Consider the following 23,825-nt stretch of genomic DNA (forward strand, 5'->3'; position numbering starts at 1 on the left):
ATCCATTTTATACACATCAGTGTATACATGTCAATCCCAATCGCCCAATTCATCACACCACCACCCCCATCCCCCTGCCGCTTTGCCCCCTTGGTGTCCATACGTTTGTCCTCTACATCTGTGTCTCTATTTCTGCCCTGCAAACCGGTCCATCTGTACCATTTTTCTAGGTTCCACATATATGCGTTAATATACGATATTTGTTTTCCTCTTTCTGACTTACTTCACTCTGTATGACAGTCTCTAGATCCATCCACATCTCTACAAATGACCCAATTTCATTCCATTTTACGGCTGAGTAATATTCCATTGTATATATGTACCACATCTTCTTTATCTATTCATCTGTCGATGGGCATTTAGGTTGCTTCCATGACCTGCCTATTGTAAATAGTGCTGCAGTGAACATTGGGGTGCATGTGTCTTTTTGAATTATGGTTTTCTCTGGGTATATGTCTAGTAGTGGGATTGCTGGATCATGTGGTAATTCTATTTTTAGTTTTTTGAGGAACCTCCGAACTGTTCTCCATAGGGGCTGTATCAATTTACATTTCCACCAATAGTGCAAGAGGGTTCCCTTTTCTCCACACCCTCTCCAGCATTTGTTGTTTGTAGATTTCCAAGTCTCTCTTTAAAGCCCATGCTCTGCTACCAAATAGGATGTCATTCTAGCATTCGTGAGGAAATCTAGAAAATACAGGAAAAAGTGGTAAAGTTGTACCAAGTCCACAGTAGTCATCTTGGTGTGGTGAAAATATACTGGTTAGCAGAGACATCAGTAATTATAGGGGAGGGATCAAGAAATCTTTTCTCTCAAGAGCCAAAGAGTAAATATTCTAGTCTTGGGTGGCCAGATGGTTTCTGTTACAACTTGTCAGCTCTGCTGTTGCCATGGGAAAGCAGCTATGGACAATCTGTAAACCAATGGCTATGTTCCAATGGCATTGTATTTATGGACACTGAAATTTGAATTTCATGTATCATGAAATATTCTTTTTCTTCAAACTTCCTTTCAGCCATTCAAAAATGTACAACAATTCTTAGCTCACAGGCTGTACAGAAACATGTGGCAGGTGGATTGGCCCTCACCCATGATGCCCATTGTAGTTTTGTCCACCCTGGTATAGAGGGAAGAAAAATGACTAGACTTAATTTAATGATGACCGCCTAATATGAGCGAGGTGCCTAAAACCCAGTGATCAGTAGAGAGAAATCGCTCTCCATAAGCTAGTGGTGGGTCAAACAGACAAGCAAAGAGAGGGGCACCAAGTCCTAGTAGAACAGGTGGAAGGGCTCCTAACCCAGACTTGAGAGGGCAGGGAAAGGGTGCCACACGGGGGGCCTGATCGACGGGAGGAACTCGTCAAGAAAAAGGGGGGAGCGAATATTCCAGGTACAATATTCTCGACCCTATTAGGGTTGAGACCTCATGCTACCATGAACTCATTATTGACCCTCAGGCAAGTCAGTGCATGTGTGGGCTTCAATCTCCTCTTGTGCAAAGTGGGTATAACGTCCATGCTCACCTCCCAGGTTGTCAGTGAGAAAATGGAGCCAAGAGGGTGATAGAACATCAGTGACAGTTCATTTTCAAGATGCTCCATTTGTGACTTGAACGAGCTGGCCTGAAAAAACTGCAAGGTGCCTTCCAATCCCGCATCTCTGAATTCTTGATTTTTATCTTTAGGTAAAGAGAAACCCTGCTCTTCAGCAATTCTGGGAGCTGTCAACATTAATATCAGTCACTGCTGGTGGTGACCTGCCTCACAACAACTGATATGGTCCCAAGTTGAAGAAATATACCATCCCTTGTGGTCAAACATTATGTCGGTGATGGTGATGGTGATGGTGTCCCTGTCTGGGGTAAAAGGGCTGTAAGACGGACACATGTTCTACCCTCCCCCCCCCCCCCGCCCCGGGGGAACACCCTGAGTCGGCAGCCGTGACAGATTTGTTAGGGTCTTAACTTGAGATTGACCTGGACCAAGGTACCTAACACTGCTCAGCTCTTGCTCCGTTGGCCCCAGTGGCTCATGTTCTCAGATCCATTCAATCCCTTCATCTTTAGAGAAGAACTTCAGCTTGTGGTTGATCCACTGTCCCTTAAGTGAGTGGCAGTATTTCTCTTCTTGCTCAAAATAAGAAGTGGGAGTAGATTCCCCAGCAGTCGGGGGATGGACCTGCAGACTGACTTCAACAATGATATGAAGTGACAAACACAGAAGAGATGGTAGGAAACATGAAGCTGAAGGTACTCAAGTTTGTTGTAGGGCTTATAGCCGTTTCTATAACTCTTTTGTTCCTCTATACCAACAATTTAGTCCTGCCAAAATACCTGCCAGTGGGGAAAATCTCAAACTCTTCAGTGCTTGCAGAAGTCTGTGACATGATTATAACAGGAAAGAAAATCTTGGATGGAAATATACCAATGACACCACTGACACCACTGAGAAACATAACTTGCCAACAGTACTTGACCCAGAATCACTACATAATGAAACCTCTGTCCAAAGATGAAGCTGAGTTCCCTTTGGCATATGTCATGGTCATCCACAAAGACTTTGATACATTTGAGAGGCTTTTCAGGGCTATTTACATGCCTCAAAATGTCTACTGTGTTCATGTGGATGAGAAAGCCACCTCTGCTTTCAAGGATTCGGTAGGAAGGCTGCTGAGCTGCTTCGCAAATGCCTTTCTGGCTTCCAAGAGAGAGTCTGTGGTCTACGCAGGACTTTCCAGGCTCCAGGCTGACCTGAATTGCCTGCAAGACCTCATAGGCTCGGAGGTTCCGTGGAAGTACACCATCAACACCTGCGGGCAAGATTTCCCCCTGAAAACCAACAGGGAGATCGTTCAGTATATAAAAGGATTTAAAGGGAAAAACATCACCCCAGGGGTGCTGCCTCCTCCTCATATTATCAGGAGGACCAGATATATGCACTTGGAGCAGAAATACCAATTGTTTTCCTTCATGCTGTGGACTTGGATAAGAAAAATGTCTCCTCCCCATAATCTCACCATTTACTTTGGCTCCAGCTATGTAGCCCTTACAAGAGAATTTGCTAATTTTGTTCTCCAAGACCAGAGGGCCATTGATTTACTTGGGTGGTCAAAGGACACCTACTCTCCTGATGAACATTTCTGGGTGACACTTAACAGGATTCCAGGTATGCGGAACTTGATTTCCATTCTACATAAAGTCTGGAAGCATTGTGTGTGTGTGTGTGTGTGTGTGTGTGTGTGTGTGTTTTACACTTTGAAAATATCTTCAATTGCATTATATATATTCACCTATGTTTCCAGCTTTATGGACACCCTGTAGACTGTTTTGTGTGTCTGTTTCAATGGAATTCATATAACGTAAGTTACAGTTCTTACATTTCAGTTCTAAGGCTCTGTCTTTGTGACTCTGAAGGACAAGCCTTTGGGGGTGGGACTCAAGGTAAACAGAACTTTGCACTTCCACATTCCGGCTTTTGCTATTCTGCTTTTATTTTTTTTTAATGTTATTTTTTTCATATTTATTTATTTATTTGGTTGCGCCAGGTCTTAGCTGCGGCAGGCAGGCTCCTTAGTTGCGGCTCCAGGTCTCCTTAGTTGCGGCTCCAGGTCTCCTTAGTTGCGGCATGTGAACTCTTAGTTGCGGCATGCATGTGGGATCTAGTTCCCTGACCAGGGATTGAACCCGGGCCCCCTGCATTGGGAGCATGGAGTCTTATCAACTGCGCCACTAGGGAAGTCCCCTGTTATTCTGCTTTTAAACACCAGAGTTAACTCCATTAACTGCCTCTACCTTAAAGAGAAGGAGAGGATTCACACTAGTATGCTTCCAGGCAACTTTATCCTCCTGGGAATGGAGAGAGCTGTAGGAAGGGGCCGATTTGCTGGAAAACTACTGGAGGGAGGAGGTTGGAAGGAGATGGTTTTCTGGAAACATTACCTCAGCTTTTTGATTGAAGTATAGTTGATTTACAATGTTGTGTTAGCTTCTGGTGAATGGCAAAGTGATTCAATTATATATATTCTTTTTCAGATTCTTTTCCATTACAGTTTATTACAAGATATTAAATATAGTTCCCTGTGCTATGCAGTAGGAGCTTGTTGTTTATCTATTTTATCTATAGTAGCTGGTATCTGTTAATCTCAGACTCCTAATTTATCTGTCCCCTCCCTTTCCCCTTGGTAACCATAAGTTTTTGTCTGTGAGTCTATTTCTGTTTTGTAAATAAGTTCACTTGTATCACTTTTTAGATTCCACGTACGTGATATCATATGATATTTGTCTTTCTCTGTATGACTTACTTCACTTAGTATGATAATCTCTAGATCCATCCTTTTTGCTGCAAGTGGCATTATTTCATTCTTTTCTATGGCTGAGTAGTATTCCATTGTATATATGTAACCACATGTTCTTTATCCATTTATCAGTTTTTTAAAATAAATTTATTATTTATTTATTATTTATTTTTGGCTGCATCAGGTCTTCATTGCTGCTAGCGGCTTTCTCTAGTTGTGGCGAGCAGGGGCTACTCTTCGTTGCAGTGCACGGGCTTCTCATTGAGGTGGCTTCTGTTGTTGTGGAGCTCGGGCTCTAGGCATGTGGGCCTCAGTAGTTGTGGCTCACGGGCTCTAGACCACAGGCTCAGTAGTTGTGGCGAACGGGCTTAGTTGCTCCACAGCATGTGGGATCTTCCCGGACCAGGGCTCAAACCCATGTCCCCTGCATTGGCAGGCAGATTCCCAACCACCGCACCACCAGGGAAGCCCTCCATTTATGTGTTGACGGGCATTTAGGTTGCTTCCATGTCTTGGCTATTGTAAATACTGCTGCTATGAACACTGGGGTACATGTATCTTTTCAAATCAGAGTTTTTGTGTTTTCTGGATATATGCCCAGGAGTGGGATTGTAGGATCATATGGTAACTCTATTTTTAGTGTTTTAAGGAACCTCCATACTGTTTTCCACAATGACTGTACCGATTTACATTCCCACCAACAGTGTAGGAGGGATCCCTTTTCTCCACACCCTCTCTAGCATTTATCATTTGTAGACTTTTTTTAATGATGACCATTCTGACTGGTGAGAGGTGATACCTCATTGTAGTTTTGATTTGCATTCTCTAGTAATTAGCAATGTTGAGCATCTTTCCATGTGCCTACTAGCCATCTGTATATCTTCTCTGGAGAAATGCCTATTTAGGTCTTCTGTCCATTTTTTGATTGGGTAGTTTGTTTTTTTGTTATTGAGTTGTATGAGCGGTTTGTATATTTTGGAAATTAAGCCCTTGGGACTTCCCTGGTGGTCCAGTGGTTAAGACTCCACGCTCCCAGTGTAGGGGACCTGGGTTTGATCCCTGGTCAGGGAACTAGATGCCACATGCCACAACTAAAGATCTGGTGCCACCAAATTAATTAATTAATTTTTTTTAAAAAAAAGGAAATTAAGCCCTTGTTGGTCACATCATTTGCAAATATTTTCTCCCAGTTCGTAGGTTGTCTTTTTGTTTTGTTTATGGTTTCCTTTGCTGTACAAAAGCTTATAAATTTGATTAAGAAACATTACCTCTATTTAATCCCCAGTAGCATTTTAAGATCTAGTAATCTTGTACTCATTTAGGCTACACTTACGTTTTATATTTCCAGAATCTAGCACAGTGCCTGCATAAACTAAGTGCACAAAAAATGTTTGTGAATGAATGAATGAATCATTTGATTGGGGTACATGAGATTTCTATTTCTAAAGGTTTTTCAAAGCATAGCACTTATTAGTATGTTGTTTCATTATGTGATATACTTACTGGTGATCATGAATTTTCATGTCTTGTTAAGTCATTAGTATCCATGTATATCTTAGTTACAACTTTTAATTTCTTACTAAAGGACAATGTTTCTAATTAATGGTTTGCATTATGTTCCTCAGTTCCCTTCAGTCAAAGGGAAAATGTTTCCAGAATTTAACAAAGTACTTGGCACCGTCTGGCATTTAAAATGTGCTTTATTTGATTAGTCACTCCACACAACATTCCTGTGAGGAATGAACTTCATTCGATAATATGCAAAACTGATAATGAAGCCCTGGACCAGTTAGAAAAGTGATGAGGGGGGCTTCCCTGACGGTCCAGTGGTTAAGACTCTGCGCTTCCACTGCAGGGGGCGCAGTTTGGATCCCTGGTCGGGGAACTAAGATCCCACATGCCTCGAGCCATGGCCAAAAAAAAAGAAAAATTTTGAAAAGTGATGAGGTCATTCTGCAAGTAGTTTCTATGAAAATCCATCTTCCAGAATTAAAGACTGATCTACTAAGTAAATTCAGGTTTTGCCAAACACAAAGCTATTTTTCTGTCTTCCATACTTTTTCAATCTGGGCTGTTGATGGTCATCTGTTGTAAAGAAGGTCTTTCCCCATCCAGCTGGCCAAATAGAGAGTAGGCATCGAGTTCCTCGTAGACTGTGAGCTTTGAGAAGAAATGGGGATACTGCAATCCAGCACCCGGGGATCCAAAAGAATAGGGGATCCATTTCTTGGAACTCTGTTCTGATTGAACAGCATATTGCAACTGGAAGGAGGGGGCTAGAGTCTTGCAGCTCGTAATTCTCTGTGATCAGAAGCTCAAGGTCTCCCCTGGCTGGGAACACTCGCTGTAGCAGTGACCATGAGTTCCTGTAACTTCAAACTCAAATCAAGGACTCTGTGGGGAGCAGAGTGGAGGAAGGAAAGAGCAGAAGTCTAGAAAGGTGAAGAGCTCAGTTGGCACTGGGATTGGACCCTTGTTTTGCCTTCTCCTCGTGACACCCAACCTCCCAAATCCAGCCAAAACTCAAACCTGAGGCCTTTCTGAGCAGAAACATGTTAGACTGTGAAAACCTCTGAGGTTCTTGGGTTCAGCCTCCTCCTGTTAGCCTTTGGCATTGAAAGCCGAGGGTTGTCAGGTATCCTTTCAAGGGCAAGTGCAGCTGGAAAGGGCTTTGGAGGCACAGAGTCTACTTAACGCTGAAATACTCTTCATCTGTCAGCTCTCTGCTTCAGCTTTGTGTTGCCCCAATGATATCTAGTTGACTGTTTTGAAAAGAACCAGGTTTTTTTTGCACTTTCCTACCATTCTATTTGCAGTGATTTTATGTTAAAGGATTGCAACCCTCCTCATTTCCTCTCTTCACTCTTTTCTTCCCAATGGCTTTGCCTCAAGGTATGAAATTAGCTCTGATGTCTCTGGCAAGCCCCCAGCTGGGTGCTTTCTGTATATTACTTCTGGAAACCTCCAGCTGCACCAGGAGGTCGATGTTGGAAAAAACTCAGGCTCAGAGGTGTGGGTGACGTGGCTGGGAGGAAGCCCCCATTGGGGACCCCGAGTAAGAACAGGGGTTGTTTTCTCAAATTCACCCCAGCGGAAGCTGTGAGGTGTGAGATCAAATCACTGGTTCAAGGGCTCCCGGCTGTCAAGAGTGGCTTTGGCCCAACTGGAGATCTTCTGACACACAATCCAGGCTCTCTCTTACCACCCTCCTGGGCTATTTTAAGTCCTGTTGCTTCCAGCTATTTCCTGTGGCTAAAAACAAAAACAAACAAACAAACAAACAAAAAACACAGTGATGATGAGAAAACAGGGTACAGAATTTAACATAGTAAGTACATAAATAAACAGAGAAAGAAGATGGAGGGAGAAGAGAGCTGGAGGCGTCCAAAAAGACAAAATGTCACGTGCACTTAAAACCAATTTAACCCAAGCTGCTCTTTCTCTGTGACCTCTGTGGACGCTGAGAAAGTTTCCATTTGGTTTCCCTGGTTTCTCACTTGGGCACAGAGGTGATGTCATGATGAAATGAATACTTGAAAGGTGCTTTGGGTACCACGTGGCCCCAAGAATAAGACAAGCGTGATGCACTGTGTACCCACATCGGTAGAAATGGAACCCTTTTCTTCTGCTCCCTTTCTACAGTCAGTTGTTGAGATTAAACTCTAAGCGCAATTTTCTTAGTGGAATAAAAATTAGTTTATGTCCTGGAGTGAGAATGTATAAGAGTGTACGTTATATAGAAATAAGCAAGCATAGGTTGAATTCTGGGACATCAATGAGCACCTCACCACTTACAGAGCGGCCAAGCCACAAGTCTGTGTTGGTTGCCAACTTCTTCAGGATTCTATCCTACCTGATCACTGCCTCCAACTTAGAATTTGGGGTATTAATTTTGATCTAATGTTCAAGCTGGGATAAAGGAGCATGTCTTTTTTTGTTTGGTCACTCGTTACCATCCCCTTCTACTATTTTGCACAAATGGCAAGAGCGTTGTACCCAGAATTTAGAAGAATGATGAGTGGTATATTGCAAAAGGTCCTCAGGAAAGTCAGGAGGGTCCGGAGAACGAGCGTTTCCCACATGACCACCGGGAGAGTAAACATCAGACAGCACTGGGGTGATGCACAAAAAAAGATTGATACTAATTCCTGTAAAAAAATGGCTAGTATTGCCAAAATCAAAAGACCCTTGAAGCATTTCAGGTGAGGTGCAATTAAGGACCCCACTGCAGCAAAGTGCCGACTTGCAAACGTTCTTTATCGTGTAACTTTAAACTCAGGGAGCTGTAAATTCAGGGCAGAACAGGCAAATTTTTAGAGATGCTTTTATGCATGAAATCTCTGGAGGGATGGAATTGTGTCAAGAATGAGGGGACAGCTGAAATCAACAAAGGAAGAGTTGATGTAATCATCTGAATATATTAGGAGAAATAGTTGTAAAAATTATTCAACTAGTTTAGAAAGCATAATTAGGCATTGATGCCGCCATTTATTTATTTTATAATTTATTTTTTTAAAGTATTTATTTATTTATTTGTTTGTTTGCACCAGGTCTTAGTTGCAGCAGGCGGGCTCCTTAGTTGCAGCATGCGAACTCTTAGTTGTGGTATGCATGTGGGATCTGGTTCCGTGACCAGGGATTGAACCCAGGCCCCCTGCATTGGGAGCGTGGAGTCTTAACCACTGCGCCACCAGGGAAGTCCTGAGGCCTCCATTTATTCATCCCTATAGTTGATTTCGTTTCATGTGGGCAGTGGCTGCCTAGAGAGATATTACAAATAAAACAAAAATGAACAAAATTTTAGTCATCATTTTAGAAAAGATTGCTCTTGTATGACTACTGTATTGAAGAAATGATTTGTTCCAAAGAATTCTAGGTAGACACATGAAAGATAGTTATGTAAATAGATATTTGAGTTGTTTGAATTCATTTTGGGTCCTACAGACCAGTCTGTATTCACTTGAATCATATTGTATGTAGAATCTGATTCCTAAAACAAGTGAAGTCTGACCCCTTGGCTCTGGAAAGCTTCCCTAAGTCCTTTCTAATCATCACTTCCTATGCTCCTGAAGATCATGAAACAGAGCTGACAACCATCTCGTTAATGCATTAGCTTTCAGGTGGGGTGGGAAAACAACAACAAATAATAACTCCAGTCTTGTGTTCTAAGGTAATGGTTGTGAAGACGATGTCCACTGAAAACTGAGTAGCACGATGGAAAATGTTATGCTCTGACAGGAAGTGCAAAACGCAGGATGCAAACTTGCATCTCTCACGTTCTTGGTAAAATCAGAATGTGTGTATCTATGGACAAGAGGGAAATAAGAGCACAGGACATGAAAGCACTGTGTTCACAAACTATCTGTAATATTATGTTGTCTTTATGATTAAGATGTGTTGGAAAAACTAGGTACTTTGAACGTCCGCACATCCACAGATACAAATAGAGATCACAGATGACAAAATATAAATCACAAGTGTAGGAATCTCACACTAAGGTGATCAGGGAAACAGGGAATGCAAAATAGAGCACTTGATCGATAAGTATTTGATTGCCTAGTATGTGCAGACAGTGATGGGAGCCAGAAACAGATGAGCCACCTGTGAGCCCAGCGCTGACAGCCCCTCCACGTGCGTGCACAGTGTGCTTTCACCCCCGTGCAGCTGATTACCAAATAAAACAAAACTGACCAGAGTTATCCTAGATGTATACTACTTGGCATGGGCTCACAGAGGGAGGAGTAGGAAAGACTAAGAAGATTTCAAAGGAGAGATGGTAACTGTGTCATTTCCTTGACGTGAGTGTTGGGGGGAGGGGCTTTTGTTTATTCTTCTCTCCCAGCCCTGATCTCACGGGCTGCAGGTTGAGGTGGCTTGAAGAGAGCGCGGAAACCTAACCACTAGATCACGAGGGCCAGCAGGCTTGAAACAGGACCTCAGTCCTTGTCTTCTCTGAAGAAAGAATTCAGCACAGAGACAAAAGGTAGTGAAGCAGGTGAAGCGTTTATTAGAAGAAAAGTATGTGCAGAAAAACATGCAGGCAGGCTCAGAGGGAGAGTCACACTTTGGGAGTGGCAGGAATTACTCATATGGGGGCAGTTTTATGGGTTCCCTCTGGCCAATCATCTTGCTTTGTCTTGCTTCGTGCCCAAACTGGGTCTGACTCAGGGCCCTGCCAATGTGCCTGCACATCTTTTAGCCAAGATGGATTCCAGCACGAGGGTCTCTGGGAGGTTGGCAGGACATATTACGGGCTAGCGCCCCCTCCCGTTTTTTGTTTTTGTTTTTTGTTTTTTTGGCTGCACCACACAGCATGTGGGATCTTAGTTCCCCAACCTGGGATCGAACCCGTGCCCCCTGCAGTGGGAGCGTGGAGCCCTAACCACTGGACTGCCAGGGAATTCCCACCCCCTTCCTTTTTTGACCCCTGAGGAAACTTTCTGCACATGTGTAGTCAGGGAGGTCTCCTTGACCTCAAGAGTGAAGAATGTGGTTGTCTTATCTTTTTACTCAAGCAGAGCTCAGCTCCTCTCTGCTACTGCCTTTTTTTTTTTTTTTTTTGGCTGTATTGGGTCTTTGTTGCTGTGCGCAGGCTTTCTCTAGTTGTGGCGAGAAGAGGCTACTCTTCATTGCGGTGTATGGGCTTCTCATTGCGGTGGCTTCTCTTGTTGTGGAGCACGGGCTCTAGGCGCATGGGCTTCAGTAGTTGTGGCATGTGGGCTCAGTAGTTGTGGCTCGCAGGCACTAGAGCTCAGGCTCAGTAGCCGTGGCATGTGGGATCTTCCTGGACCAGGGCTCGAACCCGTGTCCCCCGCATTGGCAGGCAGATTCTCAACCACTGCGCCACCAGGGAAGCCCCTCTGCTCCTGCCTTTATTTTACCTTGAAGCACCAGCATCTCAGCCTGGGGCCCAGCTATCTTCTATCTCCGCCTCATTCATTGCTGGGCAGGCCATGAACCCTTGATGTGCTTTCTCACTGTATTCTCACAACTGACCTATGAAGGTGATAAAATTATTCTCATGTTTTACAGATAGGGAAACGGAATGGTTTATATATATGAATCTAAGAGTTTGGAATGGTTTATATATATGAATCTAAGAGCCTCTCTCCTTAAGTTCTAAAACACCCCAAACTGAGATGCTTCTTCTCTCCTGCCTCTCCAGGCCTCAGGCTGGTCTCCCTGCATCCTACCTGGGCTAGGGTGAAATAAACTTGACATTCCCTAACTTCAGCTTTAGCAATTTGGGGGTTACAATGGGTTGTCAGTTTTGGGGGGGGTTGGGTATTTTTTTTTTTTTCATTAGCCTTTATTCATCATAGCGTAGCAAGTTAGGTGGGGAGGTTCACTTGCTAATGTGCCTTTTTAAGGACCTTACCTCGTAGCAGAGAAAATTAAGTGCTGGAAAGAATGGCTCAACAGCTAGTCATATGCCGTGCTTTAATAGCATAGCCAGCCAATATGGAGAGGGGGGCGTGTGTGGAAAAAGGCAGGGTTAAGTGATTAATTTTTAAGCACTAAATATTTATTGACAGAATATCTCTCCAGGCAGTGTTCACATGCTTAGAACCCACGCTTTTAACTTGGCAGTGCTGTTTAAGCAAACAAACTCAGTCAGTTGAACACAATGATTAACAGGAAGTTGGAGCTGACACAGTTGCCAACCTTTTGGCCAGGAGAGGAGGCTGGGGTTAAAGTCTTAGAGCCATGACTTTCAGAATAGTCAGTTCACCCCTTGGCGATTTTCCTGTAGGGAAACGTGGACACATTGGAGTCAAAACCTCCCTGAGGCAACTTGTTTTTATGTAGAAACAGGTTGCAGGAAGGGGGCGTGGGGACTGAGCAAAGCAAATCCCAAAGAGTTACTTCAGAAACGTGAGGAGGAAAGGTGGAAATGCAGTGCAGTGGCAAACGAGGAGAAAAGGAAGACAGAAAAAAAGGACAAGCATGCTCAACTGGAAGGTTACAGAACAGCCGATCAGAACTGCACCTACCAAAAGGATGGTTATGGATTCTGGTGAAAATGTAAGTTAACTCTACCTATGCTCTGATCAGATCCCAAGAGACATTTTACTCATTTCCTGGTTTTGAATGATGGGCTCTTGGAAGCAGTGTCTTTTTTGTGTGTCTCTGGTCACTGCTCTGATTTTTGTGTTTGTTTACAATAATGAGTTATGGGAGAATAAAAATTTCCTGGGAGCATCTCTGTCCAATGCTTCGCTATTAGCAGAAGTCTGTCGTCAGATTTTTAAGGGGAAAGTTTTTTACCCAACAGAGAATGCATTGAAAACTACCCTCAGTGAACCTACCTGTTACGAGTACATAGCTCAAAGTCACTACATAACAGAAGCACTCTCTGAAGAAGAGGCCGGCTTCCCTTTGGCTTACATGATGGCCATCCACAAAGATTTTGGCACTTTTGAGAGACTCTTCAGGGCAATTTACATGCCCCAAAATGTCTACTGTGTTCATGTGGATAAAAAGGCAACAGATACATTTAAAGATGCAGTGAAGCAATTACTGAGCTGCTTCCCAAATGCTTTCCTGGCTTCCAAGATGGAGCCCGTGGTCTACGGTGGGATTTCCAGGCTCCAGGCTGACCTGAACTGCATCAAAGATCTTGCAGGCTCTGAGGTTCCGTGGAAATATGCCATCAACACCTGTGGGCAAGATTTCCCCCTGAAAACCAACAGGGAGATAGTTCAGTATCTGAAAGGATTTAAAGGGAAAAACATCACCCCAGGGGTGCTGCCTCCCGATCATGCTATTGGAAGGACTAAATATGTCCACCAAGAAGTACTGAGCAAAAAAAATTCCTACATGATTAAAACCGCGGAATTGAAAACTCCGCCTCCTCACAACATGACCATTTACTTTGGCACTGCCTACGTGGCCCTCACGAGGGAATTCGCTAATTTTGTCCTCCAAGACCAGCAGGTACTTGACTTTCTGTCCTGGTCCAAGGACACCTACAGTCCTGATGAACATTTCTGGGTCACACTCAATAGGATTCCTGGTATGTATGTCTCTTAACTTTTGTTTTTATGAATAAACATTGCGTGGCCAATACTGAATGAACCACTGAAAAATAGTAAAAAAAAATTAACATTTTCAAAGATCTTTACAGTTTCAACTATTCATTAAAAAAATCTTTACAGCAGCTCTGCTCACAGAGTGGGTGATATAACTCATCTCCATTTTACAGATGAAGAAACTGAGGCATAGTGATTAAGGCAGAGGTAGAGACCGACTGTCTGACTTGACTTTGCTGACATACCAAGCTACCTTTCTGAGCCCATAGACCCACTTCGAATATGTGCTGTAGTCTTGAGACATGGCAAGGAACTGAGGAACACTGACTGGCAAATGAAAGATTAAACACAATTCTCCTTTAAATGTGATGGTATTTAAAATCAGGCATAAATATGATAAATTAAATTTGAGCGGCAATTTGAACACTTAAATAATACCTTTGCCCCTATTGAAGCTCCAATAGCTAAATTCAGATCATTTCAAAATGAGAGCAAGATACAACTTTAACAATTTTCATTTGCAAGTTCTTTCCTGGAACTGAGTCCGAAATTTAGAGCATCTTAAAGATTCCTAGACCAGTGCCTTTATTTTATAGACAATGAAACCAATGTGGTTATATGATGTGCTCAAATTACCCTGCTAGTAAGCAAACATGCCAATTATAAACCAGGTTGCCTAAGCCTAACGTTCCTTTAAGGTGATTTTCAATTCGGTCTCAGTTGTTCCTAAACTAACTCCACATTTCCTTGGTCCAAGTTCCAAATGACTTGAATAATCTCCAGTTGTTTACAGTGAACTAATTCAGTTCTGCTAGTTCAATTTGAAATAAAAATTCAGATTCACAGTTCAAAGGAAAACTAACTTGAATCAACATGAGCATCAAGGTCATGGTTTCTTGAGATTAGTGGTTCAACCCTGGATACATATTACAGTCGCCTGGAGCTTTTAAAAATACATTTCCTGATTTCCTGGGTAGATGTGGACTTCAGTATTTGTTCAGCCTCCAGGAAATTCTCAGGAACAGCCAGGGCTGTGAACCATCGTGGATGCTTGTTTTTGATGTTTGTATACAAAGCTTCCTAGACTTAGAATGCTTTTTTTTTTTTTAATTAATTAATTTATTTTTTTCCTTGGTAATACTTGGCAAAATTGTGAAAACAGAAAAATCCACTGGGGAAAAAGTAGTTGCAAAAGAAACAACATACAGCCAGGTTAATATCTTTAACACATAAATACATCTCACAAATAGGAAAAAGGAACACATCAGATTAACCATGACATGTAGAAATACATATGCTAAACAATCATATACAAATGCTCACCACCAATACAAATTAAAATAAATGATTACAATTCTTTACTTCTCAAATTGGTGTTAAAAAAAAAAAAACCGAACTCCAGGATGGGCAATGAGTGTTCTGATACAGACCACTAGAAAAGTATAAACCTGCACGGTCTTTCTGAAGGACAATTTGGCACATATATATCAAACAGCTTTGAAAATGTTCATATCCTTTTACTTAATTTTACTCCTAGGGATTTATTCTTAAAAAATAAACAGAGATAGGGAAAAGATTAATTTAAAAGTATTTTCATCATAGTGTCACTTATAATAGCAAAAAAAGAAAAATATTCTAAAATCCTAGTAATAGAGGATTGGTGCAGGCATAAAATCAAAGGAAATACAGCTACTTAGAAGGCAGCTGTGATAGAATGCTTTTTAAATCTGTGGTTTTCCCAAAGCGGGAAGGGGTAACGTCCTAGTGATGAAAGAAATCAGGACAGGACTTCCCTGGTGGCGCAGTGGTTAAGAATCCGCCTGCCAATGTAGGAGACACGGGTTCGAGCCCTGGTCCGGGAGGATCCCACATGCCGCGGAGCAACTAAGCCCGTACGCCACAACTATTGAGCCTGTGCTCTAGAGCCCGCGAGCCACAACTACCGAAGCCCGCGTGCCTAGAGCCCGTGCTCCGCAGCAAGAGAAGCCACGGCAATGAGAAGCCCACGCACCACAATAAAGACCCAACGCAGCCAAAAATAAATAAATAAATTTAAAATAAATAAATAAATATAACTGTTAAAAAAGAAATCAGGACAAGGACCTACTGTATAGCACAGAGAACTATACTCAATATCTTGTGATAACCTATAATGGAAAAGAATCTGAAAAAAAGATATATATATGTGTATATATATATGAATCACTTTGCTGTACACTTGAAACTAACATTGTAAATCAACTATATTTCAATAAAATTTTTTATTTTTTATTACTTTTTTAATTAAAAAAATATAAAATGACCTCTTTTGGCAGAGATCATGGTCAAAAAAGAAATCAGGGCTCAAGAAATTGAAGTGGGGAGTCATGACCATTAAGCTGTTTATATGGGATTGTAGTACCCAGAATGAGGGAGGTAAAAGCCCCTCTTCTCACTTTTGTGTTGCTTGGACCACATATGTATTGACCATTCAGGTCTGGGCACCAACATGTAAAGGGAGACATTGACAAAGCAGATTCCAAAGAGAGTAGCCAAGAAGGTTAAAAGGCCAGACCCCATTTTTTAAAGAAGGGACCAAGACAAACAAAAAGGATATTCAATCTGCAAAAGACTTGAAAAGGGATCACTGCCTTCACATAATTAAAACGTTTGCCCAGGAGACAGAAATTGAACCAATGCTGTAGTTTTGGAAGAAGAATCCAGGGTCAGTGGTGAGAGATATAAGAACCCACGGATCTGGGATTAGAATGGGTAGCTTCCTCAGTGGTGAACAAGCCCAAGGGATATTCGGAAGCAGAGGCTGAAGAAACCCTGTCAAGGAACTCAATTATCAAGTGTTGGACAAGATGGCCGGTGAGTCTCTTCCACTCTGAAGTTCATGATACTAACTAATGATTCTAATCTATTTATTGAACACAAGGGTTGAGTTCTCAACATGATTTCTCTATTGGAACTAGATTTTTACACCTCTGGTAAATACCGGCAATTACAGATCAGCAAAACAATGGAAAACAAATGGACTGCTCCATGCATTTCAAAAACTTAAAAGAGTGAGCCCTTAAAACTGTTTCTGTGCTATGGGTATGGAGGACCCTTGTTTAGAGGCCTGTGGCCCTTCACTGGTCCAGCCAACTCTTGCAGGACCTGAGCTGGGCCTGAGTGCAGGGCTTAGTCATGAGGAGGTAAGGGAATCAGAAACTTAGGTGGCTGTCTTGTTTAACTGTTCCTCCTGCTATGTGAAAATCTGGGTCATTTCTGTTTTGAGGGTCATTCTTTGCTGATGTATGATGTTCGTTGTTTGTTTTGGACATTTTAAGATTGCTCTAGTTGATTGCAGTGATTGGGGGCTTATCAGGATTCTCAAAGGAGTAATGGGACAGAAGAAAAAAGATCTCACGGTTGAAACGGTCTCATGGGGAACTAGAACACCACCTGAGAGAAATACAGTGTGAGCCACAGGTGTAATTTTAGATCTTTTGTGGCTACGTTAAAGAAACAAAAATTAACAGGTCAAATGCATTGAAATCATGTATTTTATTTAACCCAATACACCCCAAATATCAGTTGTGCCCGTGGCTACTGTAGTCGACAGAGCAGGCCGTCGGGTGTCCTCCGTGCTCCGGGGAGAATGGGCAGCCAACAGTGGTGCCGTCCGAGCCACACGGAGAAGTCGGCCGTGCTCGCGTGTCAGCACCTTCATTCTGCTTCTTTTTCCTTATATGAAAGTCTTACCTCTGCTTCAGAGTTTTCGCTTGCTTGTGGGTCCCACGGCTTCTACTTTCAATGCCTTCCCCTCGTGTCTCCAGCCAGATTCTGGGCTGTTCCGTTGATGGCAATTCCTCTGTCTCCTTCAGATATTTATTCCCAGAGAGGCTGGCTGTGGGTCGTGTCGTCACTGCACAACGAGCATCCCTTTTCTCATTCCGGGCCACTTCCTGGGCTGTGGCTGACCTCTGTGTAGACGCGCTGCCCTCCATTGAGGCCCCAGACCATTCGGGTCAGGTGTGGCCAGGGTAGCAGTTTCAAAACGCAAAACAAAACGTGGTCTCCTAATACATAGTAAGGCCCTTCGGCCACGACAGGTCCTCTGGAAGCCTCTTGGAAGATGAGAATTCCTGGGTGGTCCACTCAAGAGAAGGGGCCTTGAAAGATACTGCCCAACAGACTTCACCAGCTGTTGTGAAATGAGGGTTCCTGCCCTCCCCACTTCTCCTCCCTCCATCTTTCCCCCACTTTCCCCCCAACTCTCTCCTCCCCAGTTCCATTCGTTAATCCCGTCTACAACAAGATGGCCACATTTTAGTTTCTCATCTGACTCAGCTGTGGCTGACTTCCAACTGGAGAAAAGGTCCTTTTAGCGGCCAGATGTTCAAGTTCACTGCCTCCTACTTCCCTTATGAGTTCTGCATCATGTGCCCCTCCAGGCTGCATAGCTCTGCCTGTGACAGGGGCTTTCGGTGGGCATGCTTCATTCATCATGTGGTCCGTGGATTTAAAGATTTCAAAACTGACCAATGGTTTCTGCCCCACTTGCTACAAAGGAATATTTCTGATATGATTCAGTGGGAGATTATTTCAAATTCATATTAATGAATGAATGAGAAAAGAGCCTTTCCTCCTTTCTCATTCTGAAAAAATCTCCGAAAAAAAAAAATCTGAGAGCAGGTTTTGTTGGAGATGGGAGAAAAAAGGAATGCCAAGATATCTGATGGGGAAGGAATAGAGAGAAAAGAAGAAAATTGGAGATCGTGGGCTTGGAAGACAGATTCTACTTGCTTCTCATTTTTTCCCTCCAGGAACCAGCCTATGGACCAGCCCTTCTCGTATTCTCTGTCTTGTATGTACCCATGTGCCCTTGAAAGGGGAGGCTTGTTGAGTTTCTGCTATAGAGTCCATACTGGCCGGACTCTCTGTCATTATTGGAGGCTGGCGAGTTGCTTTAGTCCCTTTTATACGTACAGATGCAGTGCTGAGGTGCCGAATGCTGGAACCTTGAGAGGAGCGAGGAAGAACAGATCTAAATAAAGCTGCTTCTGGGAACTCATAGTCGTGGCCCCAGGGATTTGGCTGGGATCTTGCTATGTCCAGAGGGAATTTATGTTTCTCAAACACATTATGCTCACAGAGCTTCCAGGATCACTGGGTGTATGGGCAGACTTGCAGGGGAAGGAAATTTGGGGGATAAGTTTTACTATTAGCTTGAACAATCTCTGTTTTTGTATCTGCTAGAAATACTGACTTTTGTCAACTGCATAGGAAAGGAAATCAGTGAGTTGGGATATCTGTGAGTTCTTTTTCAAGGAAATACCATCTCTCCTCAAAACGATTAAAAATAGAACTACCATACGATCCAGCAATCCTACTGCTGGGTATTTATCCAAAGAAAACAAAAATGCTAATTCAAAAACATGTTATCAGTATATACCCCTATGTTCATTTCTGCATTATTTAGTACAGCCAAGATATGGAAACAACCTAAGTGCCCATCGACAGATGAATGGATAAAGAAGATGTGGTATACACACACACACACAGGAATATTACTCAGCCATAAAGAAGAATGAAATCTTGCCATTTATGACAACATGGGTGGACCTAGAGTATTATGCTAAGTGAAATAAGTCAAAGAAAGAAAAAACAACAAAACAGAGTTGTAGATACAGAGAACAAACAGGTGGTTGCCAGAGGGGAGGAGGTTGGGGGGTGGAGAGAAATATGTGAGGGAGATTAAGAGGTACAAACTTCCAGTTGCAAGATAAATGAGTCACGGGTATGAAACGTACAGCATGGGGAACAGAGTCAATAACACTGTAATATCTTTGGGTGGTGACAGATGGTAACCAGACTTATTGTGGAGAGTATTTTGAAATGTGTAGAAATAGCAAATTACTGTGCGGTGGAACAGGAAGTAACATAGGTCAATTATACTTCAAAAACAAACAAACTCATAGTAAAAGAGATCAGATCTGTGGTTACATGGGGGTGGAAATTGGATGAAGGCAGTCAAAAGATACAAACTTCCATTTATAAGATAAATATGGGATGTAACATACATCATAATTGATATAATGAACACTGCTGTATGTTCTATATGAAAGTTCTTAGAGTAAATCCTAAGCGTTCTCATCACAAGGAAAAAGTATTTTTTCTTTTTCTTTTGTATCTATGTGATGGATATTCACTAAACTTATTGTGGTCATGATTTCGTGATGTATATAAGTCGAATTATTATGCCATATGCCTTACACTTACACAGTGCTGTGTGTTAATTCTATCTCAATAAAGACTTTTAAAATATCAAATTAATATTAAAATTTCATTAATTTAATGAAAATATTATTAATACTTCATATTCAGAAATAACATTTCTTCCTGTGGTGACCTATCTTAATTTCATACTAAGGAAGCTAAAAGGAGATTGAAGACAAAAAAAAAAAAATAGGAATTAGGCCCAACTGAACTAAAATCAATGGTCACCAGTTGAATGCATTTCAGGTTTAAGCAACTGTAGAGTGTTTTTGACAAATGATCTAAATAAAGATCTCTTTACTCTGCAGCATCAGACAGCGGCTCCCAATTTGCTGGTGGGATTTAAAAGCAGTCCTGGCTCTGCCACCTGCAGTCTGTATAACTTTGGACAAGATGCTTAATTTCTCTGAGCCTGATTCGTCATCAAAATATCTCCTTGTCAGGGGACTTCCCTGGTGGCACAGTGGATAAGACTCTGTGCTCCCATCGCAGGGGGCCCAGGTTCGATCCCTGGTCAGGGAACTAGATCCCATATGCATGCCACAACTAAGAGTTTGCATGCCACAACTAAGGAGCCCGCCTGCTGCAACCAAGACCCAGAGCAACCAAATAAATAAACAAATAAAATTTTAAAAAATCTCCTTGTCAGACTGTGGGAAGGATTAGACACTACACAAATTGTCCCCGGTCCATTGTAGGAACTCATTAAATGTTCAAAGAGAGGGGGAACAAATGAACTTCTTTGATGTGGATTTTTGAAGTTTTAGTGTTACAATTTTTAAATTTCTGTGTGCGATCAAAAAAAGAAAAAAGAAAAAAGAGAGAAGAAGAGCATTTGGTTTTGAAGGTACAGGGATAATTTTTTGCTAGAAACTGGATATGTGGCCCACAGAGGTTACCCCTCAGCTGTTGCTTTTCTTAGCAACATCACATGCGTAGAGCCTTAAGTGGCTGGTTTCTCTTTCCTCTTATTAGGAAGCAGCATTCTGTGATGAGTTGAGAGCCTCTTAACTCTGCCAGGCTTCTGTCACACTAACAGTCTAGAAGACAAATGGTCTGCAGGCCCTTGCTCATGCTGTTCCCTTGTTCTGGAACGCTCTTTACTTCTGCTGCTCACCCTGGTTGGTTCTCCAGATCTAGCTGAGATGTCACCTGCTTCCTCAGAGAAGCGTCTCTGCTCCTTTCCCTCCCGCAGAAGCAGGACTCCCACTTTACTCCTCCTTCGCTCATAGAGCCACTTCCATCGCATCTTAACTGTGTGCATGGGTCCTGGTCGCCCTCAGCCCCGCTTCCCTGCCTCACCCCCACCTCCTGTACCCCAAAAGTGAGAACGTGAACTGGATGACTGCCACCAGGACCGAGACTTCTGGCTTGGCCAAAAGCTGAATTGGCCAAAGCAGAATGTTGAATGAGGAGCCAATGAATGGGAGAGAAAAGAGTGCGATTCTGCTTCTCTCCTTTTAAAAAAAATTTTTTTAATTTATTTATTTATTTATTTTTGGCTGCATTGGGTCTTCATTGCTGCGCGCGGGCTTTCTCTAGTTGCAGCGGGCGGGGGCTAGCTACTCTCCGTTGCGGGGCGCGGGTTTCTCGTTGCAGTGGCTTCCCTTGTTGCGGAGCACGGGCTCTAGGCGCGCGGGCTTCAGTAGCTGTGGCATGTGGGCTCAGTAGTTGTGGCTCGCGGGCTCTAGAGCGCAGGCTCAGTAGTTGTGGCGCACGGGCTTAGTTGCTCCGCGGCATGTGGGATCTTCCTGGACCAGGGCTCGAACCCGTGTCCCCTGCGTTGGCAGGCGGATTCTCAACCACTGCGCCACCAGCCCTCTGCTTCTCTTAAACACGATATTTTCTCCAGATGAAGGAAATTCTCCTGCAGTTTTGCAGAAAGTTTATTTTGTTATTTTCAGTTCTAATTCAGCTTCTAAGCAGTCCCCGGGGACAGGAATCCTGCCCCCTACTTCCTTTTCCAAAGGACAGGCATCCTTACCACCTATGCTAAATCCATCAGAAAACTTTGGGAGTGTGGGTGGGTCTGCAGGAGTTAGGGGTCATCTGATCGCTGAGGTCAGCATACATCACCCTCTTCATGCATTTGGGGGATTGACGCAGTCTTCGTTCAGGGCTAGAAAAGTAAAATCAACAATTAAGGGAATTTGCCAGTCACTTTGACCCTGAGAAGCTCTGATTTAAAATATTCAGAAAATGTAAAGTGCTTTATTTTGCTACCACTTGAATTCCATGTATAATTGCTAAACAGACCGCTTGGCCTTTCAGCCAGTTTTCCCCCTAGGCCTCTCTTTGCCTAGAGAAATCCTGATTATCTTTGAGGGCCCAGCTGAACTGTACTGAGCTCTGTGAAATCTCTGACCTCGCACCACCCTCAGGCAGAGTTTGCCCTCTGTGCTCTTTTTTCCTCCCTGGTAGCCCTTATTTTCTTCTGAGGGTTTATTGCTGTTTCAGTATCTCTGGAGACCCGACAGAGTGCAGAGTCCTGGAGAGACAGAGTGAGATTTCTATCTTTGTGAGCCTTGACTCACACACAGTGCTGGGCGTCAGACTGAATTTGATTCCCCTATGTTGCTACTGTAAAATAAGCGTGGTGTTGAGACAGTTTAAAAGAATGACAGAGCCCTTGAGGACACGACATAAACTGGTTAGAACCAACTAAGCCCAAGATGGTGGAAGATTCGGCTTCCAGTGGACCTTGAGCCTCATTGTAATGCATCAGCTAAATGACACACCCACAGGCGCCATGACAGTTCCAAGACCAACCGTAAAAGGCCAAAAAATGGGTGGTGACCCAATGCCTGGAAATCTCTGCCCCTTCCCCAAAATAGTTGGAATAATCCTCCCACTCATTAGCCTATGAAATTACCCATCCCATAAAAACTAACAACCCCTTACCCTGGGGCCTCTCGCCTTTTGAGATGGCCCACACTCTATCTATGGAGTGTGTATCTCTTTGAAAAAATCTGCTTTCACTCTACTTCCGCTCGCTCTTGAATTCCTTCCTGCACGAAGCCAAGGTCCCTCACTTGGCAGCCCGTCCCAGGGACTCGCCTGAGACCCCAGGATGTGACCGTCCTCTCGCGCCCCATTTTTTTTTCCTGCTTTCATGCAAACCCAAATGTCTTCTACTGCTCAAATCACTGAGAGCTGACAATCAATCCAGGTCTAGTCACTACAAAAGGAGGCAGGTACATCACCATCACATGAGTTCTTTTCAATCTCAGGCACTGGACAAACTTCCTTTTTTCCTCTAAGTTTACAGCTTTATTGAGGTATAATTTACACACCACAGAATTGAGGTATGTAATTCAGGTATATAATTCACATACCGTAAAACACCTGTTTCAAGTACACAATTCAATGATTTTTAGTATATTTACAGGTACACTGCCATGACCCCAATTTAATTTAGAATACTTTTATCACCTGCAAAAGAAACCTCACGCCCATTTTCAACCCTTTGTTTTCTGTCTTTATAGATTTGCCTTTTCTGGACATTTCATATAAATCAAGCCATATATATGTTTTTTCATGTCTAGCTCCTTCCACTTAATGTAATGATTTTGAGGTTCATCCAGGTTGTAGCATGAATTAGTACTTCACTTCTTTATACAGATGACTACCATTCTGTTACGTGGGTAGATCACATTTTGTTTATCCGTTCATCTGTTGTCAAACTTTTGGGTTGTTTCTACTCCTCGGCCATTATGAATAATGCTGCTGTCAACATTCCTGGGAAAGTCCTTGTATAGACACATGTTTTCATTTCTCCTGGGTAGATTCTAAAAGTAAAATTGCTGGTCCAGGGACTTCCCTGTTGGTCCAGTGGTTAAGACTCTGTGCTTCCACTGCAGGGGGCATGGGCTCGATCCCTGGTCAAGGAACTAAGATCCCACATGCTTGCCAAAAAATAAAAAAATTAAAAAAAATTGTTGGTCCATATGGTAACTCTATGTTTAACATTTTGAGGAACTGCCAGGCTGGTTTCCAAAGCAGGTGCACCATTTTGCATTCCCACCAGCAGTGTATGAGAGTTCCAATTTCTTCACATCCTTGCCAACACTCATTATTGCCTGTCTTTTTATTTTACCCATTCTAGTGGGTGTGCCGTGGTATCTCCTGTGGTTTGGTTTGCATTTCCCTAATGAGCAATGATGTGCAACATCTTTTCATGTGCTTCTTGGCCTTTGGTCTATCTTCTTGGAAGAAGACTAAGGGCCTTTTGGACATTGTTTCTTTGAA

At 42.9% G+C, this 23,825-nt stretch overlaps 2 protein-coding genes across 3 annotated transcripts in view; both read left to right on the forward strand.

The window, feature by feature from the left end:
• Positions 1-23,825, forward strand: part of LOC309637937 (N-acetyllactosaminide beta-1,6-N-acetylglucosaminyl-transferase-like) — a 64,346-nt gene that overhangs the window by 23,356 nt on the left and 17,165 nt on the right. Inside the window, 1 exon segment of the mRNA XM_082413311.1 lies at positions 1,688-3,167. Coding sequence (XP_082269437.1) covers positions 2,228-3,167 — 940 coding nt within the window. The 5' untranslated portion in view covers positions 1,688-2,227.
• Positions 11,480-23,825, forward strand: part of LOC309637945 (N-acetyllactosaminide beta-1,6-N-acetylglucosaminyl-transferase) — an 88,733-nt gene continuing 76,387 nt past the window's right edge. Inside the window, exons 1-2 of one of the 2 annotated variants that reach the window (XM_082413344.1) lie at positions 11,480-13,312; positions 15,161-18,118. In XM_082413344.1, the coding sequence (XP_082269470.1) occupies positions 12,388-13,312; positions 15,161-15,216 (981 nt within the window). In that variant the 5' untranslated portion in view covers positions 11,480-12,387 and the 3' untranslated portion in view covers positions 15,217-18,118. Of the gene's footprint in view, positions 13,313-15,160; positions 18,119-23,825 lie in introns of those variants that run through there. The other variant, XM_082413341.1, reaches the window with a different exon arrangement.

Source organism: Balaenoptera physalus (genome assembly GCF_965194825.1).
Source record: "Balaenoptera physalus genome assembly, chromosome: 11".
NCBI lineage: Eukaryota > Metazoa > Chordata > Mammalia > Artiodactyla > Balaenopteridae > Balaenoptera > Balaenoptera physalus.